At 42.3% G+C, this 27,852-nt stretch overlaps 1 protein-coding gene across 1 annotated transcript; it reads right to left on the bottom strand.

Moving 5' to 3' along the window:
- Nucleotides 1–271: 271 nt before the first annotated feature.
- On the bottom strand, nt 272–27,583 carry PRCP (prolylcarboxypeptidase). Its single transcript, XM_058825225.1, has 9 exons — nt 27,355–27,583; nt 11,657–11,797; nt 10,451–10,552; nt 9,936–10,117; nt 9,120–9,277; nt 8,706–8,878; nt 7,137–7,301; nt 5,797–5,984; nt 272–1,491 (listed from the first exon to the last, which is right to left on the bottom strand). The coding sequence occupies exons 1-9, from the start codon at nt 27,481–27,483 to the stop codon at nt 1,287–1,289; spliced, it is 1,443 nt and encodes a 480-aa protein (XP_058681208.1). The 5' UTR covers nt 27,484–27,583; the 3' UTR covers nt 272–1,286.
- Between the last annotated feature and the right edge of the window lie 269 nt (nt 27,584–27,852).

Raw genomic sequence — 27,852 nt, 5'->3', positions numbered from 1 at the left:
TCCTTTAAACTGCAAAGAATCCTTTCTGAAGAAGGGCTGCAGTGTGAATGAAGCCAAAGCTGGAAAACAAGGGGACTGCCCCAGCCATTTATTAATGTCAAATATGCTGTCTCATGAATCAGGGCAGTTTGTCTGGTTTGGAAGCCTTACAGAAAGCCAGTGCACCTGGCTTGGTGAGCTCAGCATCAGGCTTTGGGCTGATCCAAGGGAATAGCTGCATTCTGTGTTTTCAATAGTTTGTCTAGCAAACAATTTTTTTAAAAGGCTTTTATTGAAGAGCCATCAGCAAACAGATCATGCAGAATTTGAACAATACACAGAATGGAGGGGAGGGAAGAATCCACACAAGGCACAGCCCCAATTATTTGTCACTTCATAAGATGTAGCCAGCACAAGTGTCCCATTTGCTCTTCAAGAGAATAGCTTCAAAAGCTTCCTGATTTTAAAAAGCTAAGTATTTGTGAGGGATACACACACATACATACACAAAATACACTCATTTTTCTTTGGTAACCATCAGCACAGATAGTGACATATCTCAGAATTAGGACTCATACCAAAGAAGTAGTAAAATCTTGATGCAGATTCTGCATGCTCAGCCAGTTATCAGCAGAGTGAGTCTGGGCCCAGCCCTGACCATTCAGTACAGCACAGAATACAAAAATCCACTGATTAATAAGCTGCTGGAAAACTAGGTAGGAAAAAAGTCGTATATTTATTTCTTTTCCAAAACTGATTCCAAAGGGTAAGGGCTGGGTAAGGGTTTAGTTTCCTTACAAACAGCACAGCCACTTTCCCCAGGCCTTCCCTACATCTCCACCAAACATCACAGTAAGATGTGATTTCTGTTCCCTCATTATCTCCACCAGCAGAGGATGTCTGAAATTCAATCACACTGGAGGCAGCAAGAGTTTCACTACCAACAGCACTCCCATGTAATCCACTGCTGGATACACCAGCAGTTGGAACAATCACTCAGTGCAGTGAGAAGAGCAACAAGCCTAGAACAGAAACCCACTACTGTGCAGTAAAGCACAGCATTTGAGAAGAGCAGAAGAGGAAAGCAAACCAGAGCAGGCAGCTCAATCCATGCACTTTGACTGGAGTTTATCATCTGAGCATGCTCTCCATCCATCTGCTGCCTGCCTCTCTCATGGACACAAGCCATGGCGACCACTGTGCTGCAGGTGAGGAGGGAGATGCTCCAATATCCGTATCACAAGGCCTGGCCCTACTGCCAGCAAAGCCAAGAGAGGGGCAATGGCCACAGATGTTGCAGTAGCACTTCAGTGGCTGTGCCTGGCCTTTTCAATCCACTCCTTCATGAGGCGGATCTCCATGGCTCGAGCTTGCTGCACAGACTTGGGGTCCAAAGGGTGGCGGCTGCGCAGGTCCAGGTGATGGGCTCCATCCGGGATCACAACTGCCACGAGGGAATCGGTGATGTTCTGGGTCACCCCACCTGCAGACCATGGATCCAGGCCACCATTGCTGGAAGGAAAGACCATTTCATTAGGGGACATGTGCACAGCAGTCAGCAGCAAGGCTGCAGCTCACATCAACATTTCTATTAGTTTTGCACGTGCAGCAACAGAAACAGAGCTCAGCCCTGTCTGAATGTCTTGTGCCCACCCCTCTGCTAAGAACCAACTTTTTGACAGAGGTATGGAGCTATCAGCAGCTTAAGCAAGGCTACACTTCTCATTAATTATCTGCTAATTCAGATAATAACATATAAAAGTTCAAAAACCTGTGAAGAGAAATATGCTGCTACCTGTAATTGTCATTAAAGTCTCAGGTTGCCCTCTACCAAAACATGCCCAAACTCCCAAACCAAAGCACTTTACTTTCCTTCTTCACAGTCTGCCATAAACAAATTACCCACTGGACCCTTTAGAGCTCAATTTTTAGGAAGTTCTACCTTTTGCTGTTTCAGCGGAGGGCCAACCTGGTTTTGCAAAGAAATGCTTGGATGGTTTGTTAGTGCATTGACTTTAATAACAACCCTATGAAAATGAAGATTATATCCCTAAAAAACTGTCTAAACTGACTCTTCCTCTGTAACAGGACAATTTAAGAGCATTTACTTCCCCTCCTCCCTCATCCTTGAACAATTTTAACAATTCCTTACACTATAGATCTGGCTCCAAAGAATAGTCCATTGAACAGGCCAATGGCTCAGCTGGGAGAGAGCTTTCCATCTCATTCCTAGCTTTGGACTTGACCCAATAACCCCAACTACATCTCATTTTCCTTTACTGCAATGACCTTCCCACACATGGCCCATCTTTCTGCACAAAGAAAGCAACATCCATATACTTGTGGAACTACACAAACCTAGATCTGTTTCTCACTTTAAACACTGGGCCTGCCCACAAGGAAATGTCAGAGATGGGCTGAGGTATGAGAGGGTAAATTTCTAGAAGAAGCTAAGACATTAAAACATCCTTGACACAGAGATATGCAGCTAGAAAAATACCACAATGGTAGCACCAGAAAATAACAGTAAAATAATGATTTTTTTTAAAAGCCTTTTTAGAAAAAACTAGAAGTAAAAACCTGGAGTCTAAACTAATATTTTACTTGTTTCACCACTGCAAAAAAACCAAAACAACAAAGTATCTTGAGTCTCTGTAGTTCTTTACTTTCAGTGATTCTAAATATGACTTAGGACAAGAGAAACATTTTGTATCTGCAAAACAAAAAGCATTGAGAGCTGCCCAATAAGCCAAAAGCATTGGATTTAAAAGGTCACCTGAATCAGCAGAGCACCTTGGCAACAGGGGAATGAGTTGCTGAGAGACCCATGATGCACATGAACTTGGATCTTTTGGTCCCAGTCATGTGGAAGCTAAGCATGCCACAGGCTTTTCTATGAGCTTCTGGCTGCATCCTCTGCAGCTCCTTCCAAAGGATGGCACCAGAGGCACTGACGCAGTTTGGGAAGTGAAACTTGAAGGGAGGGGGGGGATGGAGGGATCACCACAAAATCATAAATCTCTACAGTTTTTGCAGATTATGATAATTCCAACTGGAATCAATCATTTATGTGTTAAAACTAAGCAAGCATGTAAGTACTCAGTTGCCCATCTCACAGGGCAGGAATTTCCCAGTATAAACCAAAGAAGAAAAAGAATAAGTCAGACAATTCTTTCTAGCAGTGGCCAGGCAAGCAGGACTTAGAAAAAAATCAGTGCAAAAATCAGCATGCTAGTCCTGTTTTCAATTCATATACTTCCTTGACAGCATCCACAGGCTTCTGCCTATCCCACAGCACACAGTTCCCTTTCCTATCTTCTCTTCAGTCTCCTCAGCCCTCCTGTCCTGCCCAGAAGTTTTACACAATTGTAGCAGCACTGTCTGTGCATCCTTTTTTAACATGACCACCCTCCACAATTGTCATGTTTCCTGTTAACTTTTTTCTCTAACCTTTTCTCTTCAGCAACACATTGTTCTGTCTTCTCTTCTCTGCCTCCATTCCCTTCTTTAGTGCTAACAAGTCTCCCTTCTGCACAGAGCACCAGAATCTCTTAAACAAAGCCTTCTCCTTCTGCCTCTCCCGTGCCAGTGCAGGACTGGATATTGTGGGTGCCCTGCCTCAGAAGCCTACAACTTAAGTGTGATTCACTGAGATTGAAAACCCCCATTTTTACACTGTGCAGACCAAATTTCATACTATCTGATATAACCTGGGCTGATTCTGACTACCCAGTACACTGATGATGAGACACCACAACTGCTACAAGCTCTCTGCCACCATGTGTATGAGCAATGTTAAAATGTCACTTCCCACCACTGTGCAACACTTCCTCAAGAAGTACACAGCATGTTCCCATAAGAAGAGGGGAAATTGCTGGAAGAGAAAGGTGAAACAGTGTTCTGAAACCACCAATTTCCTCAGGCTAGCTTTAATAAAGGTGTACTGCCTAGAACAGGCAACTACCACCTGCCCACAGCCTAAATAACCACTTGCACACTACATTACTCCAGGAAGGTACCAGAATGGCAATGGAATTCCCTGCACTAATCCCACACAGTACAAACAACAGTGTGACTGTGCAGAGTGATGTACTGCTCACAGAGGGAGAAGCAGCAGCACCAGTTTGAACATCCTGGCCAAATCCCACTGTGTCTGGATAAATCCACCCTACAGTGGTTCTCTTTAGATGGAGTACTTTTCCCTTCCTGCTCTACACTGTTGTGCAAGTTGCCTGTCACTTGAAACACAGTCCTTTTCAGCCCACAGGGAGCCACATCCCCTGGTAAACACTGGGATGTTTTTTGTAAAGCACTCAGCAGTGTTTGAGGATAAAAGGCTCTTATATAAAATGTACAGTGTTGACAATGTATTTGTTTGAAGAGAAACATCCCAGCTTGAGATCCAAAAGCTTTGTGTGTACAGCACTACTTTAACATTCATTTGGTTGCTTTCAGGCTTTTCTCATTTCCAGCTCCTTCAGCTGGCATAAATTCTTAAACACTTATTTAGATTTGTTTGTTTGTCTATCGCTTACAAAGCAGATTTCTACTGTACAGAGCTGTGCAGCCTTGGAAATAAGCAACACTCTGCAGAAACCAACAAATATTTTTTATTAAAAAGTTTTCCAAAAAAGGGTGGCATTTCTCCCTCCAGAGTAGATATCCTGCTGGGACAGAAACAGCAAGAGGCAAACAAGAGGAAAGCAAAAGGCCTTTGCAGCCAAACAGACCGACACTAACAGCTGTGATCCAGAAAATAATCCCCAATTCAAGTGAGAACTTTCCACTTTTAAAATGCATACCTATCTACCACATCCAAAAGACTAATTCTAACTTTGGTTTGTAAAAGTGGCAAGGTGTTCTGTGAAAAGGCCTTGCAAAATTTTAACCAGAGCACAGAGGACTACATATTCAGGAGCTTCCCACAGTGGGCAATGTGTACAGCAAGTCATGACTCCTGAGGTCTCAAATGGGTTTGTGGAACACCTCCCACCCACATAAAATGGATAGACAATACTCACCTGAATCACCTCACAGCATAAGTAAAACCACATGAACCTCCCTTCAAAGACAGCAGAGTTTAATCTTAAAAGTCAGGGAAGTGAAGGCTGAATGGAGAGCAAGCCGCATGGACTAGTTTTTTGTGCTAGACTGAAACATTTCTTTCACTTTTTGTCCACATACAAATGTGTTTCAGACAAACTTTTGTTGTATTACCAGTATTCCTTACAAAAATAGAAACATTTCTGTAGCTAGATCTTACACAAGTTTGTTGAAACTTGACTAAATGCCACCAAAAGAAAAAGCTGTTGGCAGTAACAGAAAAACTCCCAATGTTACTTCCCTCTCCTTTCTGTATGAAAGGGAAAAAGGAATGCAATGCCAGCCCCTTCACAAGGCTATCGCTCAGAGCAGTAATTGTGGTGACCAAGGTTCTGTGTTACAGTTAGAACTCATTTAGACTTTCCTTTCGTGTGTAAAGCAACAGAGCTTTGGGTTCACAAACGTAGGAATTCACCAGCATGGGAAACCTGGAATTTGGCCACAAGGTAAGAAAGAATCCACATGGAAAGAAGATGTTTGGCAGAATCCCAGCTCAGATGCTTGTTTTAGAGTCACACAGGCAGTAACAGAACAGTTGGCTTCTCTGGCCACTGCAGACTGACCATTTTACTCTCAACAGCAACACAAAGCATGCCCATCATTTATTCAGCTGCAGTGCTGGAGACAGATGCCTTTGCTATTTAGAGCAGATTCTCTACACTGGAAACACAAACTGGTGGAAGACACTACACCATCAGTTGAAACAAGGCTTACCTGAAGATGATGTTGCTGTGTGAACTGATGTTTTTTCCTCCATACATAGAAAGAATCCAAGAGAGGCGAGGCATCACTCCCCACATCCTGTAACACTCTTCTGAAAGTGCATCAAAGTCCCACTTCTGAGGCTCAAACATGTCATGGACACCATCTGTGCACAAGGGCATCACCATCTCAGTGCAAGTCTGAAAGAAAGGGCAGGTCAATAGAGTATATTCTGAGGACAACATCCAAAAGCTGTTACTGCAGTATTTAAAAAGGCAGGCTCAAACAGCATTTGATCAGTAATTACTACCTAACTACTACAGAATCATTTAGGTTGGAAAAGACCTTGTAAGACTGAGCTCAACCATAAACCAAAACGTGCCAAGTCCACCTCTAAATCATGTACCTAAGTGCATAGTATCTTTTAAAAAACTCCAGGATGGTGACTCCACCATTTCCCTATGTAGCCTGTTTCAGTGCTTGACATTTTTCCTAATATGCAAACTACATCTCCCCTGGTACACCTTGAGTCCATTTCTTCTCTTTCTATTGCTTGTTACTTAAGAGACAGAAACCCACCTCCCTACAATCTCCTTTCACAAAGTTGTAGAGAACATTAAGGTCTTTCTTCAGCATCCTCCTTTTCTCCAGGCTAAACACCTCAGTTCCCTCAGCCACTCCTCATCAGAATTGTGCTCCAGACCCTTCCCCAGCTCCATTTCCCTTCTCTGGACACTCTCCAGCCCCTCAATGTCCTCTTGCAGTGAGGGGCCCAGAACTGGACACAGGATCTGAGCTGTGGCCTCACCAGTGCTGAGTGCATGGGGACAATCCCTGCCCTGCTCCTGCTGGCCACACCAGTGCTGATCCAGGCCAGGGTGCCATCGGCCTTCTTGGCACCTGGGCACTGCTGGCTCAGGTTCAGCTGCTGTCACCAGTACCCCCAGGGCCTTTTACCCTGGGCAGCTTTCCAGACACTCTGCCCTCAGCCCCTAGCCCTGCCTGGGGTTGTTGTGACCCAAGTGCAGGACCCACCACCTGGCCTTGTTAGACCTCATACAATGACTGCCCTACACAACTTACAACTGTCTGCTGTACATCATTTTCCAGTCAGTGAACAGCTGAAACTCGGCAAGTAGCTAGATAATGAAGATACAATCTAAACCTCCTGGGAAAGCTGCTTCTCTGCCTTGCCTTCCCCACTATAATCACACTTGGTTTGTGACTATGTTTGTCATCAGTACACATCAATACTTCTGGCACAATATATTGACAGCTAAATGACAATTCTCATCAGGTCTAGATTAAAAAACCACCACTGACTTACAATTTATAAAGATTAGTGAGCATACCTGGTAGTACCAACCCATTTCACCCAGACTCTTTGTTGCAGTCTGTGACACATCTAAGCATGAGGTCTCTCCTGTATAATTGTAATATAAATTTACTGCCTGGAAAACATTCTGCAGCAACAATTTGTCAGAGAGACTGGGATCCTTCAAGAACTTGCAGACTTCCTGCAATGAAGAGATAAGAAGTCATCTCAATCTATAGTAATTAAATATTAATACATGACACCTGGTAGGATATTCGTTTATTTTCCACAATCAGACCACTTCCAGAAAGTGTCTATGAAGTCATATACCCTGATTATCACAAAATGCAGTATCATATATGTGTAATGCATGCTACTATGAGGAACCTGAAACTTTGCATTTCCTGACTAAAATTTTTTTTAAAAAACCCAACAGTTCCACCTTAATGTTTCATTCACCAAATTTTCAATCCATTTTCCATACTTTAAAATTGATTATATTTAACAAATAGTATTTAGTACCTCTGTAATTAAAGACAGCACATACAGATATCTAACATAGAAGCTCCAGGTATCAACTGGGGTTCCCTGCAGTTTGATGTAGGTAGATCACAGGAGAGAACAGATTAAACAACATACATACATACATATATATATACACATATATGCATACATATATATGTATAAAAATACAAATCCAGCCACTCATTAACATTGGAAAAGACCTCCAAGATCATCAAGTCCACATTTCCCTCTCCCTTTCTTGCCCTCAGAGTCCTAACAGAGCTACTGTTTCAGAAAATAAAGTATCTTAACAACTTATATAAATCAAATTTCATACATTAGTATTGTCCAATGGGTAGTGGCCTTTTCTGGGTTAGGTTTATAAGCAGAAATAATTTGCAAGGTGTTTATTCTGCTCTTTGAGACAGCCACAGAGGACAGATTCATTTCCCTCCCTCCTCCATCAGGCAGCTCTACACAAGGGGAAGATTTTATTTTATAATTAACTACTGCCTAAAATACTTACACCTTACCTACCTCACACAGTAACCCAAGTCCTGCAGGGAAATTCAGCCAGAGTCTTAAAAGAATAAGAACACTCCAAAGATAAAGAGAACTGAACAAGCAAAGGCTTGCAAGTGTAAAAAGAGGTTCTGCTTTGAGAAGGGACCCTGCAAGGAGTGTGTTTGTGGAGACCCACATTTTCTCTCACTGGTTTTCCCACACCAAAAAGGACATAGGTTCAAAACTTGTTTGTTGCAAGCTCTGTCAGCTGATTCTGACATAAGAAACTCTAATAGTGTGTGCTTTTAGTGCAGCATTTCTGCTACTCAAGAACAGCTCTGCAGGACAGCTGAGGTTTCTCAGTCATCCCTGGCACTTTTTTCTCCTGGGCTGTTGATATATATGTTGCCCTGTTACACCTACAAGGGGCAGTTAGGCAACAAACCAAGATGTGCACAAGATATTATCTTGGTTGTCTTTTCTCAGCACATTGCTTCTGTGGAGCCAAGAAAACAAAGGAAAAGGTGCAAGTTAGGAGAGGAGGAGAGAATTAATTGAACCAAATAGTCAATTCCACAAAATACTGATTCTAAATTACCTGTATAGGCCAAGCTGGCAGAGGCTGCAAGAAGTCAGCTTTATAGGGATAATCCACCATAGCCAAGTTTACCCATGTCTCACTCAGCCAATTTTTCAAGACAGCAGCATCCTGAGGAGTTTTTAAGGGGCTGCACAAATGAAATGTGTTGGAAAGCCACTGCAAACCTGCATCTTTAATAAAAATAAATGAATAAAACAATATTTAGTGTATTGTACTGTTAACACATACATCAGTTGTGCTGCTACTAAAAAAACATTTTCACTTAGCCTAACAAATTTAGTGAAACTATTCCACACACATACAAGCACAGCAGATCAAATTTTAGTCAAAAACCCAATACATATAAAGGTGAAAGTCATAACACACTCCTGATCTTTACTATTCTTTGAAAAAGCACTGGTGAGGTCTTACCTGTTGAGGAAAGGTGGTTAATAGCATTCCAGGAGTTCCGGATGCTCTCTGAGCAGCCCTTGCCACTCTTTTTGAAATCATTGGTCACTATGCTGAAAAATGTGCCACATGGAACCAGGTCACCAAACTGCCAGACTGGGGCAGAGGCTGCAAGAGCTCTGCAAAAGGACATAAAAAGATCCTGAGTCCCTGCAAAATGGACTTCCATACCCTCCCAATAGCAACTATCTAGGCAGCATTTATAATTCAGCTTGGACACTGGGCTCTAGATGAACCAACCATAATGCTGCAAAATTACTCCACAGGTCTGTATGCAAAAGGCTGCTGGAGGATATAAGTCTTGGACACTGGTACAATAATATCAGCAAACAAAAGGTAGGAATTCAGACTTGATTACTTTATTGCTTTTTATTCTCACCTATCAATTAGGTCTTTCTCACTAGGCATTGTGTGAACTCAAATGAAGAGAGGCCCAGTCCATGAAAATATACACTCCAGCTTGTTTCCAAGAGGGTAACTAGGGTATTGAAGAGATTAAAGGCCTGCCTAAAGTCTGGAGACCCTAAAAAGTTAGGTACCAAGTCAGTGTTCACGTGTTGTTTTCACAAATCTGACAAAATACACCATCCAGTACCTGCTGACCAACAGTTGCCTTTGTCAGGCAAACAGTGCCTCTTCCCAAAGTAACTTGAATCCTTCTCCCAGTGCTGAAAAATTCACGCCAGCTTGAATTATGGTACTTCTCCCAGAGCAGTAACATTTATAGCACAGCAGTAACAAATGCCTGCTGTGTTTAAGCAGGAGGAGCACACTCACCCAACCACCACATGGGGATACTTCATCCTAAACCAGGCTGCAAGCATTCCTCCATAAGACCCTCCAATAGCTATGACTGGACTGTGCTTGGCTCCTGCAATGGTTGTCTTTAAGTACTCAACAAGTACTGCAAAGTCTGCCAGAGCTTGTTCTGATGTCAGGTAATTGAGGTGCTTGGAATCCTGAGAGAAAGAAGACAGGTTATGGACAGCACAAGTGATTTCCAGCAACAGGCTTTCTATTCCCCCCAGCAGCTACAGCTAAAATCAGGTGTACAGCTGAAATCACAAGTCTAAATCTGTGCCTGAGAACAAATGAAATATTCTTTGCAGGTGTCCCTTGAAGCACTAAAAAGAACCTTCTAGTTTGGTTTTATTTTTTTACCCTAGAATTGATAGCTACAAAAGAGTTATATATCACTCAAGTTAACACTCAATGCCCTGGCAAGAATTAAAATATGCAGAATTATGTTTGTAGGAAATACATTTATTAGGAAGACAAAAGATGACACTTACACTGAAAGATTCATTCCCAAAGGGCAAAGATTCTCCATAATATCTATGTTCAGCAAATACCAACATGGCATTAAGTTCTTCAGCCACATCCCACATAAAACCCTGGGTGGAGGAAAACAGACACTAAAAATAATCGACTCAACTTGTTTAAAAGTCTCTAGTTTCAATCTGGTGTATTCCAATTCTTTGATTAGAAAGCTATCACTATCAAAATGCCACTAGAAAGACAGAGTGCAATTTGGTTTTAAGGTATCATTTAAGTAAGGAAACACACAAAACAGGTATCAACCCAGGGCAGCTGATATATACAAAGACAGTATGTATAGTTCAATGCTGCAAAATATTAAATATCCTTGTTTTGTGACTACACATAGGAAATTTAACAGAACTCCTATGGCACAAGCTTAACACACAGGAAATAAAACAGGCTACAGGAGAAAACCATGCATTTGACCTAGGACTACATTACAGAAAACACAAAATTTGTTTGGCAATAACCAGTAATCTGGAGCATTGCAATACACTTATTTTCAACTAATAAAAAAGTACAACTTGTCATTACTTGTTGATAAGAGTTTGTTACTACCAGCTATGAGAAGAAGCAGACAGAGATCATCAGCTGGCAGCACAAAGCCTGCAAGCAGTCCTTGGTGGCTTTGAGCTCAGCACATGCCACCTCCTATCATGTTACTTGACTTTGTATTGAAATGTCTGAAAAATACCCACACACTCCATTCTGCATTTGTATCAGTCAGGAAAGTAAAAACTTCCACAGGTACTGTAGAGAACAAGAATTATCTGGCTCTGATTTCTAGTTTCTTCACATTTTTCTTAATACAGAAACAAAAATCCAAACACGAAAACCTTCCATTTTACTTGGGGACTCTAAAGTACTACAGTTTCATTTGGTCCAAAATTCTGAATTAGCTCAGGGCAACTATGGTGTTTCCTCTGGAAATTTTCTTCACTGCCCCAGGAATTTAACAGAAGTGTATCCCCTTATTTGTTTGGGCTTCAAACAGACCCTGAACCCCCTTAAACTTTTTCTATGCTTTTGTTCAGCTCCTCTTCCTCCTATAACAACCACAGCAATCATTACAAACTTATCCTTCAATGACCTCCTGTGACTGTCTTCTTGCTCCCCCTCCCTTTTTCAGGATGCCATGGCTGGCAGGCAGGACTGCAATCCCACTGTTTGCCACCTACCGTGTTGTTGCAGAACCACTCGATGTCTCCTTCATTGCCTGTATAAAACAGAATTGGTCCATTGTCCTTCTTCCAGTGCTGATCTGCTACCAGGTACCTCTGCTGGAATGTGCCATTTTCATCAAATCCAAAGTGATCAATCTGTACGAACAAGCGTCAGCAACATGGTCAGAAAGCTAGAACTGATCCTGGAGCCCACTGGGAGTGCTGACAGTTACTTAACAGGTTAAAAAAATGTCATTAAATTAATTTATATTCCTAATTCATCAAATTATTTCTGCTTTGTGAAAAAAAAATAGTCAAATTACAGGTGCTTATACTGAAGGAAAAATGCTATCTTCAGGCATTAAGAAAAAAAATCCATGCCCCTTTTATAGCATCCTACTTAACAGATATTCTAAATATATTTAGGAATTTGGACAAATCTGCTGAGAGGTCACAAAGTACCTCATGCAATAAAACTGTATCAACAAGTAAAAAGAGTCATCACAGGATGTTTTGAGTCTCAGGAAAACCTTACTAGCATAGTTACTAAGAAAAACCCAGCAAACTAAACAAAAAAGAACTGAAACTAAAACCAACAAAAATCCCACCTCTTCTTTCTCTCCTCTTTCTGGCATAAGAATTAAATTTAAACAGATTCTTGTTAGAAAGTGAGTTTTTATTGTTTACCACTGCTCTACAAATATTACCAGCCTATATTCATCATAGCCCTTAACCCAAACCCCACAGTGTTAGATTTATTCTCTCATTAGAAATTCAATTCCTAAAATCATTTTTTTCCAGCTTTTACTCACACTGCTTTGTATTTACTATCCACCTCGACTCTTTCCCTAGAATTCATCCACACTGGAAAGTGGTGCTTTTACAAGTAAATTGCTTCTGCAAGTCACTCCCTGCATAGGCATAATCTTATTCTGGAATACCCATACACGCTTTTACTATGAAATATTAAAAAAATAAATCAAACCAAACCACAGAGTTACTCCAGAAGACCTATCTTACTTAACTACCATGTATTCACAGTTCTTCACTATTTTTATTCATCAGCTGAAGATGACCTGTAGCTTCCCAATTTTGACTTTTATCAGTGCATCAATCCACCTTTTCCTGTCATAGTTCCTGCTGGTGGTAACAGCCTGACATCTGCTGGCTTGAGGATCTCTGCTCACCCATCCATCTCCTTCACACCCAAACTGTGCCACACCTCCCAGCTGCTACAGGAAACAAACTTTCATATTCCCTGTTTTGGGGACATCTGCAAGTTAAAGCTCAAGAGCAGCAGACTGCACCCAAACCCAAGCACTTGCTGATATCACAGTGACATACCTGCTAGGTAGATTCCTTTGGGCAGCTCAAAAAAGCCTAATGCTTGAGCTGCAGGATCCAGCTACTCTACACTAGGTACTTATCTTTGCTTTGGGTCAAAGAGAGCACAGGAACTTATTTCAGATGCACAGTCTGCTGCAAAATGTCTTTTCTGAACTCCCTCAGGGGTTACTCACTCTTGGACTCAAGTGGGAGGGTGCGTGTGCTGCAGCTCACTGCTGCAACAGCAGGAGCACATGGAGGTCTGGGCACGGTGTGGACAGACAAGAGACAAAGTCTTTGCCTTCAGCAAGTAACTTCAGTGACTGCTTCCAGGCCAAATAAAGCTATTTTGTGTACTCTCACAGTTTCCCTCTAGGAGACCATTTGCTCCTTACTCTTAAGCACATGGTAATACTATATCATGTCATGTTTCAGTGCTCTTTCACTGAGCTTCAGTACTGCCAGCACACACTGGGCTTGTTTCACACTGACAACTCACCTGCACAGCTATTAATTTTAGTTTCACCTATTAAGAGTGATTAAATGCAGAAAGGCAGAACAAGGTCAGCAACTGAAAAAGTCTCTGGTCATAAGACCTTGGGACAATTAAAGAGAACAATCTGTTAAGGCACATCTAAAAAGTCACCCTATATTTTGATAAACTCCAACACTGTTAGAAAGTACAACTAACACATCTTTTGTCCATGTTTGTTTGCAAATGGGAGAAATTCTTTTTCTATTTAAAATTTCTTGTTAGGCTGTTTGCCAGAGATAGGAAAAACAGCCTCATGTGTCCTGCTTGCCTTTTATGGAATCATCTAAATGAAGTAAAATTAAATATTTAGATTTAGAACTTGATTCTGCATCCTTCCTGCCTGAAGCCAGAGTGCCAGCTAGAGGACTACACCCCAAAAAGTATTCAACTTTCCTAACGGCAAAAATATATACCAGTGCAAGCAACCTAATATGCAACAGACAAAAAAGAGTGCCAAGGGAAAACCAAAGCAAACACCAAAAAAAACCCAAGCAAAAAAAAAAAAAAAGAGAGAGAAAATTTTTGATGCCAGGCTGAGCTTATCCAATGGGGTATTGTGCAGAACAGATTCTAAAGCCCATCTTACTCTTCCTATTTCACAGGAGCTAGAAAATTGAGTGATACTCCAATATGCACATCTTTTCCCAAATTATGGCTAGTTTTCTTTAGAGATGTGATTTACTGGAGTTTTCCTCTGATGTGATCTGCAAATCTACTTCTCCAAAACAAACCACAAAATCACAATGCTCTAGTGAGTCTGTCTTCCAAAACCAAGAGGGAGAAAAACACAGGAGTTTAAGTTCTCTTTTGGTGGTTTTAGTAACCATGTTGATCAAAGAGTCACGATCCTCTGTCTTGACTCTGACATGCTGTACACTCCCTCACTGCCATCAGCCATGTTATTCTTTGCTATTCCTCCCTCAATCTGCAGAAATCTGATACTCCCAAAACAGCTAGATTGCCTCTGCTCCTTACACTCACAGCACATCCAACTGTGGACACATGTAAGATCCCAGGCAGAACACACACAAATCCAGACTTCTCCAGAAGAAAAAAAAAAAAAAAATCACAAGTAGCCATTACTTGGCTGAAGAGCAGAAACTCTTTCAATTCTAGATGATGGGGCTTCATACCTTGTACTAGCTTGTCTTTGCAAGGGTAAGACATACAACATAAGTTTAAAGAAAGTCCAAACCATAACAAAACCTAAGGTTTGTAAGGCAGTCAGAAACGAAAGCGTCACAAATGCTGGTTATTGCCCAGAAATTTAAAGAAATTCTAAATCCAGAACATCAAAACACGGTGTGGAGGTATTCCAAGGAGTATCTTCTCAAAAGAGTAAAAATTGTGTTAAAACTTTTCCAGCCAGAGGGAAGAAGCGCAAGAATCAATATAAAATTGTGAGGTGAAGGGTTTGGACACACAGGAGAGCTGCAGTTGAGGAACAGCAGATGGAGCTGTTGTGTAGCCCAAGTGCGCAGCAGGAGCGGGCAGGGCTGGGCACAGGGGCTGCTGGGTCTCAAACAATTGCTGTATCTCACCATTCTTTATGGAACGGGCCTGCAAACAGGTAATAAACCCCAGCGACTGTAGTGATGCCTGCTGTAGTACTCAAATTAACCAGGTATTTTTATAGCTTTTTTTTTCCTTAAGCAGATGTCATTAAAAAGTTGAACCAGAAAGGTTTTTTCTGCACTCTCAAATGAAGTAAGATAAAAGCAATTACTTTCACAACCAGACCACAACAGCAAAAAGGAAAAAAATACCTGTTCAGAACACACTTAAAATACCTTAACTGATGGTTAAAACAATGGTTATGGTATTCCAGCAGATATGTGCTTTTTCAAATTAAAATTTTCATAATTACAACCATGTCCAGGATGTCAGCAGTAAGTACAAGGTCCTGAGCAATCCTAAACAATTTTTAAATTGGCCCTGCTTTGTGTGGGAGGTTTGAAGAGATGATGGCTCAGTTCACTTCTAAAAGTAAACAATTCTAGAATTAATGCAAACCAGTTACTCAGCCTAAAATTCTAAGCTTCTGTAAACAGGACTATGTGGCAAGTTTGATAAAAAATAACACTACAATCATCATCAGTGATGCAACAGAAATGTTTTACAGATGAAACTATCATCTACTGACACAAGAACAGTCATTCTGATACTAATAAGAGGAAGGATAAAATTAGAAAAAGCAGCACTGAAACTCATAAGTTATGAATAAGTTTTTAAGAGAAATTCTTGTCAGCTGAGGCAGGCAGGATGGGAGAGTGAACACTTAAATTTTAGTTCCACATACAAAAACCTTTGTGAACACTGCTCAATTAAGAAAGCCTTGTATTTTCCTGCACACCTTCGAGCAAAGACTCACAAAGCATTTGGGGAAAATAAAAGCAAACCTACAGCAGATGGCTTGTGAGGCAAGGCAGCTCTGATGGAAGACTGTGGGTGCTACCCAAGGCAGGGCTGCTGGGAACTGCACTCCCTGAGCTGAGGACAAATGTCAGTGGGCAGCACAAGGCACTGAGCCCATGAGGATGATGAGAGCACCTGACTGAAGGCTCAAGTCAGCAGCTTTAATCCTTGAGCTCAGAAAAACTTTCTACAGAGAAGTGCAGCTGACCAGCTCAGGGTGAGGCACCTTCCCCAGACTGGTTTACTGAACAAACTCACACTGGGAGGACTGGCCAAACTCCACCTCGGTGCCCTCTGTTTGAACTACACAGCACCTTTCTGTATCTTTATCTTGTAAGTGCACATGTACCATGTGATTTTGTTAACCTCTCAAAGATTACTTATCTCAAGGTGGTTTTTGCAATGTGTTTTTTTGCTACTTTAAAAGTCCATTTAAAATAAAACAAGCTACTCTGCCACACATCTCCCCTGGGGAGGAGACAAAAAAGGCTCACCAGATGTTAGTTATTGTACAGATGTTAGTCTGCTTAATGTACTTCTGGAAGTACTCAGGAACTCAGGCAATGAGTAGAGTACAAAGACAAAACAGGACATGTGGGCTAAAACCCACTTCCTTCCCAGCAGCACCTTAAGGTCATCAGTGACTACACAGACAGGGCAGCAAAGCCAAGCCTTTACCAGAAAAGACTATAATTCACAGGGCAGTTTTTAACCAAAGGCACCTAATACCATTTGAGGTGGTAAATCAGCACCTGATGGCTTTATGCTTTTGGGTTTCTGGCAAGATTGTGAGCATTTGAAAGCCTTTCTGTGATGCCTTGAATTTCAATCCTCTATGCGATAGCTTTGTTTCCCCAAACTGGATATTCCATGTGAAATCAAGCCAGTTGTTTTACTGGTGAGAAGCCAGGGGATTTTAAGTTATGCCTTACTCTCCACATGTACATGGAGCTGTTTCGAGGGCTCATCCTGTCTGATTTCCTGAGGACAGGAAGATACAGGATAGCCTGAGGATATCCTCCTGTGTGAACAGCAGTGTAGACCTTAGCCTCCATGGGATTTCACTGATGTGTTTCTATTCCTGCTTTTACTCCTGATGGGCTGTGGGGGACTCCAGTTCAGTCAGCTGGCCCTATTAGTTTTGTTTCCTCTTACAACCTTTGCTTCCTCTACTCAAATTTGAAGTTCATGAGGGCAGGGACTTTCTTGTCATGTCTGTATAAAAAAGAGGAAGGGGTGGGGGGCAGATTTTATTGAGCCTGCCAGGACTGAAGTTTCATCCCACCGGTACCTGCTAAGATTCTGTTTGTCCCTGCTCTGTGCAGGAAAGGGAGGGGGGAAAAAAGACAAGAAAATCAAGCTTAGCTTTGTTTCATATTTTTCATTTTAAATGCAAGGAATGGGGTGATTCCTAGCTTTCAAGGCTGATAGCTGTGCAAGGAACAGCAGAGTTTGAAGATTTGCACCCCTCTGTTGAAATGCATAATCATTTGGTGTTCAGTGGAAGAGCAGGGAGATATAAACTGCACCTTTTTGCATCAGGCTGTGTAACTCACTAACTGGAAAGTCTTCAATGTAAATATTACCAGAAATTTAAGAGATAGGATCATAGGTTAGAATAACAGAACTGCTTAGGCTGGAACAACACCTTAAGACTGAGTCCAACCATTAAACCAGCACTGAGAAGCCCAGCCTAAAACCACATCCCCAAGAACCACATTCACACACCTTTTGAACAGGTCTAGAGATGGCAATTCCACCACTTCCCTGGACATCATGCTGCAGTGCCTGACAAGCCTTTCAGTGAAGATTTCTACTATCCAATCTAAACCTCCCCTGTTGTAACTCGAGGCCATTTCCTCTCATTCTATTGCGTGTTACTTAAGAGACAGAAACCCACCTCCCTACAATCTCCTCTCACAAGTTGTATAGAGCATTAAGGTCTCTCCTCAGCCTCCCTCTCGCCAGGCTAAACACCCCCAGCTCCCTCAGCTGTGCCTCACCAGACTTGTGCTCCAGACCTTTCCCCAGCTCCATTTCCCTTCTCTGGACACTCTCCAGCCCCTCAATGTCCTCTTGCAGTGAGGGGCCGAGAACTGAGCACAGGATTGGAGCTGTGGCCTCAGCAGTGCCCAGTACAGGGGACAATCCCTGCCCTGCTCCTGCTGGCCACACCAGTGCTGATCCAGGCCAGGGTGCCATTGGCCTGCTTGGCACCTGGGCACACCCTGGCTCACATTCAGCTGCTGTCAGCCAGCACCGCCAGATCCTTTTACCCTGGGCAGCTTTCCAGCCATTCTTCCCCCAGCCGGCAGCACTGCCTGGGGTTGTTGTGACCCAAGGGCAGGACTGAGCACTTGGCCTTGCTGAGCCTCATACAACTGGCTTTGGACAATGGATTCAGCCTGTTCAGATCCCTCTGCTGGGCCTTCCTGCCCTCCAGAAGACCAGCAGCTGAATTTAACCCAACTCACCACCACTCTCTGGGCTTAGCTATCCAGCCAGTTTTCCACCCAGCAAAGAGTATGCTCATCCAAGCCAGGACTGCCTCTGTCATTGTTATTTTCCACAAGATCCATAATTCAGAGGTTTTGCTCACCAGATTTAATTTTAATTGTTAAGCCATCACATTTACCAAACCATATGGACAACAATAGACATGCTTTTTGACTATTTATAGTTTTCAATTTCTATTCAACTATTGAAATAGCCTAGGGCAACTGTTACCAAGATTTGCTTGACTATAATGAGCTTCCAGTCAGCCATGCCCCCAGAGCAAATGCAGGGTTAGGATCAAATCCTTGTAATAGAAAGAATCTATCACTGCAACTGTGTCCATGAGAATGAACTGGCCTTTGATAATTCACACGGGTTAGTGATAAACCTGGCAGTGCTACATTACAGATGGACTTGATGATCTTAAAGGTCTCTTCCAGCCTAAATGTGTTTATGATTCTACACTTCATGTATCTTTCTGAAGCTTCTCTTATGATGCAGAAATCACAGCACCTGCTCTTGATGTTTAAGGAAGTCTGATTTTTAGCATTGATTTATCTCTTCAGTGATTAAAAGACACGAACAAGGAAAACTTCAGACAGGAACTCTACCCCTGCCCTGAGTCACACAGTTTGGACAGGCACTGGAAAAGACCAAAGAAAATTTAAACAGCGACAGGATATGCTGTAGGAAAGCACCAGGGTACTCAGGTCAGCCCTTGTTAGAAACAAACAGTACATGATGAAAGGTTATTTTTATGTCGGAAGCCCAACCAGCTAATGAGAACACAAACAAATTGATTTCAACTTCCCCAAACCATTAATAGGTTTGTGCTGCAACTGAACCTCCAGATTATTGCTTACCATGTAAAAATGAAGTCCATAAACACATTTAGGCTTTAAAATCCTCCATCAGACAGTGAAGATGCTATTCGCTGTTAAAGCTCCTCCATTTGGAAGAAGTACCACCACAGGCACTCTCACCATTTCCTGCCCTAGACTTGAGAGCCACAAAGCTCCAGCACAAGGGGGAGAATGGGGTGACCAAGGCAGGAATCTCTTCATTCAGCTTTTACTCCTTAACCAGTCTCCGTTCCCCTGCCACCTGGTTCTTTTCAGAGCAACAAAGAGGCTTGTGCTGCTCAGACTCCACCAGCTACATACCTCTGCAATGAACCACTATGGCAGTAAACACCCCAAATGTGATGCTTCCATTCAAGGTATTATTTTCCTGGGGAAATTCTTCCACAGGACAAGGGATGGGGCAAGGCATGGGGAACAACCAGCTCAGAGCCCTACTTCACAAGGTGTGATTTCTCAAGGCTGAAAAAAGCAGAGTTGCAATACACCAGCAAGAACAAAGTGACCCTTGTGCAAGGCCTCTCAAACCCCTAACAGGCAAAGGCCACTAATATTTTCCATGTGCCTTCCAGATCGAATTACAAATCCATCACATTCAGAGGATTAACTTCAGAGGAGAGGAAAAAATTGGATGTGAAATGTCAATATGTCACAGATTAAGCAGCATAAAAGCATTCCAGGTTTTTTAAAGAGTGACCTAAAGCTCTGTGTAGGACTAATTGTTTAAGCAAAATAATTTGCAAAGTTTCATCATTTCTGATGAACATGGTTTTCATTTGAAAGACTTCCTCAATAGTTCTTTTTTTTTTTTTTTTTTTTTTTTGTGTAAAGACACGGGAAAAAGCATTTCAGATCCAAGATAATATTTTTATTTAGTCAAATATTTAAACCAGATCTACCTCTACCACAAAAAGGTCTAGAACTGTCTAATTTGCTAAACATTTTAAAAGGTTTAATCCAGGTTACAACTGTTTTATTTCCCAGGTTTTCACAACTATAAACAAATTTGCTTTATCATTCTCCCAGACGTAGTTGAATCGCTATTATTTGTATTATATTTTCTATTGCCAATCCTAGAAACGAGGATCCAAGGAAGTAGAGATGAACAATGACAACAAACAGGAAAACTGTGTTGTCATCTATCCAGATAATCTTCTAATTAGGCAGGGCACAGACTAAATGACAAGAGCTCAGTGCAGGGATGGCAATTTATCAGCACTAAAAGGCTAAGTGTTTTACACGTGCCACTGTGGATCATGCATTCAGTAGCCACCAATTCGGATCAGCGCTGAGGTGGGGGGAGAGAAAATTTCACAAAACAAAGCAGGAAAGCAGCAATTACTTCTGCAGCCCTGATGCAATAGCAAAAATACCATGTAGCAACTGCTGCTTGTCAAGCTTGCAACACCAAGGAACAACTTCTGCTTGAAGAGCTGCAAGATGTTGGTAGACAGGATGATGGGGAAACCAGCAGCATTCAGGGAAATATCATCTGTGGCTCCCTGCACCACCGAGCGTGTCCATACTGGTAATCAGAGGGAAAGGACATCACACAGTAGCACGGCTCCATGGTATCCCATGCAGGCAGGCTTTTCAGTGAGCCATCTCCTCTGCAGGAGAGAGAAACATCTCAAATTTCCCTCCACAAGCACCTTTTCCAGCTCATCTTCACATATCCACTTTGGCTTCAAGCCTGACACAAGGGTCAACTTGTACATAAGCTCTGTATCTTGGCGGCAGATGTGAATAATGGAAAAAGCTGTTACATCAATTTAAAGTTAGAAACAACAGCCCACAAGGATCAGAAGTTTTGTTCTTTGCTCACTGTGTGTGTTTAGAGAACAACAACCACGCACAGCACACCTGACAGCAGCACTATAACAGCACCAAATATCAGAATATACTACATGCATGCTAGAGCTGAACAAAAGCACAAGACAAACTAGAAATTTAAAATAAAAAAAATTATCCCATTACACCACAGGCAAAGGGTATCTACTGACTGTGCTTTAAAGAAATGCAATCCCCATTCTTCTTTGTATGTTTAATTCTCTGAATTGACATACCTGGAAAACAAAGAAATTAACCATTTTGTGAATATTAGTAAGATGGCCCAGTACAGCCTGGCTTACCCCCACTAAATTTCTTTAAAACCTCACAGCTTTAGATATAAAATCCAAATATGACAGGATGTATGAAATAAATTAAGGTATTTGATTTTTGAAAGCTTAAAATTAAATAATCAAGTTTGACTTCTGGTCTCTCTCTTGGCAAAATGCTACAAATTATCTGTGTGATCTACAACAACTTATACTGATGGCTGGTTTTGATCAAAGTCAGATGAAGAAATAGATACAGAACTCATTAGCATAAAATTTCATTTTGAACTTCATTTTCCTCCATATCTCCCCACCAAAAAAAAAAAAAAAAATCGGCTCTAAGACTCTACTTCAACTTGTAGAATCTCATGGTACAAGCCAAATTTAATGGAGGCAACAGGAGTTCTCATGCACATCTGGCTTGGGAACGGCTTGCTACTTCAGCCATAGGCAGTTCTGCTTACTGTTTTGTTCTTTAGACTTTCTTTAATCAAGACAGTCTATCAGAAATCTTTCAGTAGCCTATTACAGCTTTGAACAATTAAAGCTAGTGAGATATGCTCATTTTCAGTGAGGCAGTAGTGATTATTGATGTTTTTTGAGTCACTAGTATTAATTGCTCACTTGAAGGAAGAGGCTGCAAGTTGTAAGGAAATTGTTTCCTGATTAATTTGAGAAGCTGATGTCTGCACTGTGACCCCACAGATAAGTAGTGCATAAAAATAAAATTTCACTGACAAGCTTTAACAAGTACTTCCCCGTTTTCCTGTTCACTGAGTAAGAGCTATTGTTCCTGGTTTATAGCTTACAGTTCCCATTTTAAATCATGCTGTGAAATCACAGAGAAAGAGCTGCCAAGAACCCCTGTACTACTTGATGAGTAAAACACATATTCCAAGTAATTCACCTCAGAGACAAACATCAACATCACTTCTTCTCTAAACACCGGCATAACTTTTAATTGGTACCAAGGGGCTCTGTAAAAAGCACTTTGTTTTTTCCTTCACCAGAAGCCAAAAGTGCTATTGTATTATGGTGCCAGGCATGAAAAACAAACCCATCTTAACTATTCCCGACATCTGTTACTATTCTGAGTCACAATAATATGCTAAATAAGATGCTAACCACAATTAAAAATTATAACCTCAACCCATCTCAGTGTCTTCCTAAGCAAGTTTCAGACCTGTGATAGAAAACTACTTCATTAGGTTTAAAAAACATTTAGATCCATTCTAATGTTCACATTTTCAATCAGGGCTTTTATTTTCTATATCTCAGAATTTCAGTCTGTAATAAAAAATAGGGTGTTAAAAACCCCTAATAAAGCCAGAAAGGATCCAATTGCATTACTTTTTAAACTTCATCACTTTGAAGCTCCAACATATCTTCCTTTTATGTACACACAATATGAAGTGTGCATGCATTTCAGAGCACAAAGACTTCATGTGAATTTGTTACAAGATACTGACATAGGTCTGAAACCTAGGAAGTTATGAAATGTAATCAGAACCCTTCTTTTGGAAGGGGTGACACAACTGACATGTATTAGTTCAAAAGACAATCTGATTGAAGGACCAGGCTCAGGAAGTTGCTGAACAAAAATTTATTTGTACTTGTTACATTGGTTCTTAGACAAATTCACAGCAATTCACAAACTGTGATTGAGGTGAAGGTTCCTCAGCACAGAGCCTCACACAGCCATCAATTATCAAACTGAGTGAAGAGACACCAGGTCCACTCTCCTCTCTAAGATGAGTTTGTCACTGAGAAGCCTTCAAATATCAGCAATTTTAAGGCATCATGCTCTCAGCAGTGCTGCATATAAAGCACTACAACTCCTCAGGCTGTGGGTTTTGTAACACTGGTATGTCAGTCAAAGACAGACACAAATGTACAAGATAAGGCTCCCCAAAAGCCAGAACTGACTGACTCCAGACCCTCTTCAGTATGCTGTAATGTTATTTCTGCTTGGGTAAAGAGAACTAGATGGATCTTGGATGCCTCACCAAGTCATTCCAATGAATTTGAACTGCGGTCACAGACCCAGCTGCTTACAAAGAAGCCATCCCAGCAGCGGTGATCCTGATACAGCTCTGTACATTCTACACATCATTCTCTCTGTAAAGTTCCATTTTGGATGGATTAATTTAACACACAAATCACAACCAAGTGCGTAGCAGGCAAACAAATTACCACAGACTTGCCTACAAAGTCACATTAATACTTCAGAAAAGCTATAAAGGAGATAATCATCCCCTAAACACACAAAATTTGTTAAAGATGTGGCTGAATGGCAGTTTCCCCTGCAAGGACCATTTCCTCTTCTAGGTCTGCATGAGGTACCTTTTTACTGGAGTTAAAACTTTGTATTTCACTCATACATAGGAGGAGCAGAGGGCTGAAAGACATCAGTTACTTTTGAAGGGAGAGGAAAAGAAAAAAAAATCACACTTCCAAGACAGAATAATAAAAGTTATTAAATGCATACACAAGTTAGCAAACAAGCCAAGATGCTAGTCACAGTGACACAGGCACTGCTTGATTGATTTCTCAATATTCTAGACTTTAGCCCCATCATCACAGATGTCTGACACTTAAAGTGGTAAACAGGAGGAAGTTTAATGCAATGAGCATTAAGCTTAGCTCTGACCCTGTTATTTCCCCATTTTTATGAAAACAGACTTTATTGTCACTGATTCACAGTAAAAGTTCACATTAGACACTCAAACAATGTTACATGTCTATAGACTGTCATGCCCAGAGGTTCCATAAATTATTCACAGTTACCAAGAACTAACTTTTTAGGCAACAAATCACGTAAGAAATCTATTTACACTTTCAAAGTTTTCTTCTGTAGAAGTATTAAGTATTTGAAGACTCTATTTAAAGGTATGTTTAATATTAATAGGTATAAAAACATTTCCTATGTGACAGCATAGTATTTTGCCATATTATGAAGTATTTTTTTTATATTGAATGCTTTTAGATAAATTATTTCAACTTGTGATGAAAATTACTAAAGAGAGAAACAAGAATCAAATCAGGAACCTTAGCTAAGAAGAAAGACTTGGCAGGAAGGAACACAAGCAGATAATTCATATCATAAGAAATATAATGTAAGTAATTAAACTTCAACAATCCTGAGAGGTGGCAAAGTATCACCCCACCTTATTTACCATGTTAATCACAAACATAATTTTATGTTGCACTACAGAACAATAATGCAATTACAAATTGCCAGACAACAGCACTGAGTGCATGCTTTATCAGGGCTGAATGCCATCAGTTCTACACACTGTGCTACCGACAGTGTGTCCTATGCTCTCTGTGTGATTGGACCTCTCATGCTACCCCTGTATCTTTAAGTGCCATGCAGCAGAATTCAAATCTTCGATGAACAAACCTCTCACACTCTGTTCAACAATATTAGCAAGTCTTTGGACAAGGAAAGCAAGGATTTCCAGGCTGGTGAATGGGCTCCCTCCTTCCTGCAGCAGCCGCTCTCAGCCAACATGGCTGTGCTTGAGGCATGAGACGAAGAGACAGAAGGGTGAACAAGATGTGGCATCAATATTTACAATAGGTTGTTACTGTGACTCTTCCCTCCCATCTGTCAATACCTATCTATGTCCCAAAATCCACAGGTCTCAACCACATCACAGCTCTGGTGCTTTGCTGGCAGCTGGATGGCAGCTGGGCTGTCAGAGCCAGAGCTGAGGAAACAGCCAGGTGACAGCACGGCCCCGGGCGGAGGTGAGGACAGAAGTGTGACAAAGGGTGGCTGAGCTCACAGCACAGAATTAGTGTCACTGATACTATGACAGCAATGTGCAACAGCCAGTGTGCCACAACAATTAGGGTTAATTACAGCACTGCTGCAGGAGTGGTGTCCTGGCCAGCGCTGGCCACACACTGCCAAGTATCTGCACTATGCTCACAATACAAGCCCAGGGCTCTTAGAGGAGGTAATGCAGGACACAAATCTCAAATAATTACCTGAGTGGACATGGCAGAGATGTTGGCAAGACACAGGAATTCTGTGATTTATGCAGGGAGATCCCCGGAACAGGAGCATTCCCAAACCATTAACACTATCTGCAGAAGACTAATCTCAGTGCATGTATTTCTCACTAAAATCATTCCAAATCTACCTTCCACCTCAAATGACAGGGACCTTGACCCTAAAATTATTCCATAGGTATTTAGCATAATCTTACAAAGATTATCTGTTTTCTTTACACGTGTTCTCTCTGTGAGTGTAATCTTCCCATTGTGCTCACTCCACCATAACTTCACCTTGTAGAAAGCTGAAACAGGAGATATCCAATCCACATATCATCCAAGATGCCCAGCCATAAGTTGCACCAAGAGACACTTAGATAAGATATTTAAAAAAAAAATTACTGACATAGTTATCAAACATTGGAACAGGCTTCCCAGAGAAGTGGTTGAATCAATAACCCTGGAGATTTTTAAGAGGTGTAGACATGGCACTTGCTTAGTGGTGCATTTGGCAGTACTGGGTTATTAATAGATTATCTGAAAGGTCTTCTCCAACCTAAATAATACTATTCTGTAATTCTATTCAACCTAAATTATTCTATCTTTATTATTCTATCCTAAATTAAACATCTCCTTTGCACCGCTCTCTGGGCAGACCAGGGCATGACATTCAGACACATGCTCCAAGCCTGATTCTGAACAGAGTCCTAGGACTAGGAAAACATCCACCTCTTCCCTTACTGTGCCTCCCAGCAAAAACAACCATTGCCTCCCCCAGGAAACCCAGGTACAGAACAAGGGACGCTGCAGACACTGCTCCACACACCCAAGGACCTGCTGACTGTTTTTATGAAAATCTATGAACAAGGTGGATTTAAAGTCTGATTCAATAAAACCACACCAACACTTAAAGACACTGCAGAGCCCTCTCTTCTATCCACATGTCATAGATTTCACCAAGGAATTGCTGGAGGAGACAGGATGACAAAGTCCAAGTTAGCAATAGAAATCTGTTTCATGTTCTGTTTTTGCCCTTTTTTTTCTAATGAAACTCGAGATAATTTTACTAAGGAGGTAACATAAAAGTGGATCTTTATTGAAGGCTTTCAGAGGCAGTTATGAAAACATGTCCACAGAAGCCCAGCCCCACAGGACTGAGTATATTTTTAGAGGTTTTGAGAAATCAGAATAATTAATAAAAAGCAGCAGTTGGGAGGACAAGTGGTGATGCAATTTCCCCCCAGGTCAAGCCCCTTCTCTGGAGTCCCCCCTTTGGCACCAGCTGTACTTTGTCCATGAAATGTATCTCCAAGAGCTGTTCTCAACCTTGGCTCCCTGAAAGAGCCAAGATAGGAGAGGGGCCTTGTGCCCCCTGGGGCTGGAGCTCTGGAATTTGTTTTGTCTAGGGAAAGGCCATAGAAAATAACTAGAAAAACCAGCCACTAGTACAACGGGCTACAGAGCTACAGATACATGCGTGAAGAACACAGAGAACGTATAAAAGGAAAAAAAAAAAAAAAGGTAAAAACGAAATGGATATCATCATCCAGGGAAAAGCTATTTTCCTATTGTGTTCATCCAGGGAAAAGCTATTTCTCCCTGCCCATGGCTGGGGGGGAAGGTGGAATCAGACGGACCTTTACGGTGCCTCCCAACCCAAACCATTCTGTGATTAAACCAACAAACAAACAAAAATCCCCACGCTAGTGCTGCTCCCAAGTGCGATGTGTGTGCAGCCACGGAGTGCCGTGTGCGGCAATACGGGCACAGAAGAGCGCAGACCACCGACACGTTAAATACCTGCGCTTAACCGGAACACTCACGGCTTGGAATATTTTACCGAAGAGAAGCGGCACTCAGCACTATTTTAAAAGCCTGCAGCGAACACTCGTGTCCCGCCCGCGGCTCGAGTGAGGCTGATGACAGAGGAAAGTACCCCCGCTCCCGAAGGAATCTCCCTCCCCCGCAGCCGGCTCCCACCTGCTGCCTCAGGTAGCGCGTCTGGTAGGGCCCGGCCGGCAGCGAGGCGCTCCGGCGGCGGCGGAGCAGCGGGGCGGGCAGGGCGCCGGCCGCGCCGAGGAGCGGCAGGAGCAGGAGGAGCCGCAGCATCGCCGCGGGCGGCAGGAGCGGCAGCAGGAGGAGCGGGAAGGGGAGAAGCGGGAGCGGGCTCGGCGCCGCCGCTTTATCCGCGCCCGGCTCCCCCGCCCGGGGCTGCCCCGCTGGGAGCGCCGGGGCCCTGGGGGCGGGGCCAGCCTACACGTGCAGGGGCGGGCCCGAACCAGCGGCGCCTTCCCATTGGCTGTCGGTCGGCCGTTGGCCGGGGAGGCTTCCATAGGTGTTTCGGCCACGCGGCTTGCCGCAGGGAGGCAGCGATTGGTTGCCCTGAGGCACGTGACCCACCCGTCTCGCCGCTCCGCGCCGTGCGGGGGCGCGTCCGACATTCTCGCTCTGTGATTGGCCGACACGAGCTACTGTCCC

The sequence above is a fragment of the Ammospiza caudacuta genome, chromosome 2 (genome assembly GCF_027887145.1).
Source record: "Ammospiza caudacuta isolate bAmmCau1 chromosome 2, bAmmCau1.pri, whole genome shotgun sequence".
NCBI classification, from domain to species: domain Eukaryota; kingdom Metazoa; phylum Chordata; class Aves; order Passeriformes; family Passerellidae; genus Ammospiza; species Ammospiza caudacuta.
This window is presented reverse-complemented; position numbering and strand designations above follow the sequence as displayed.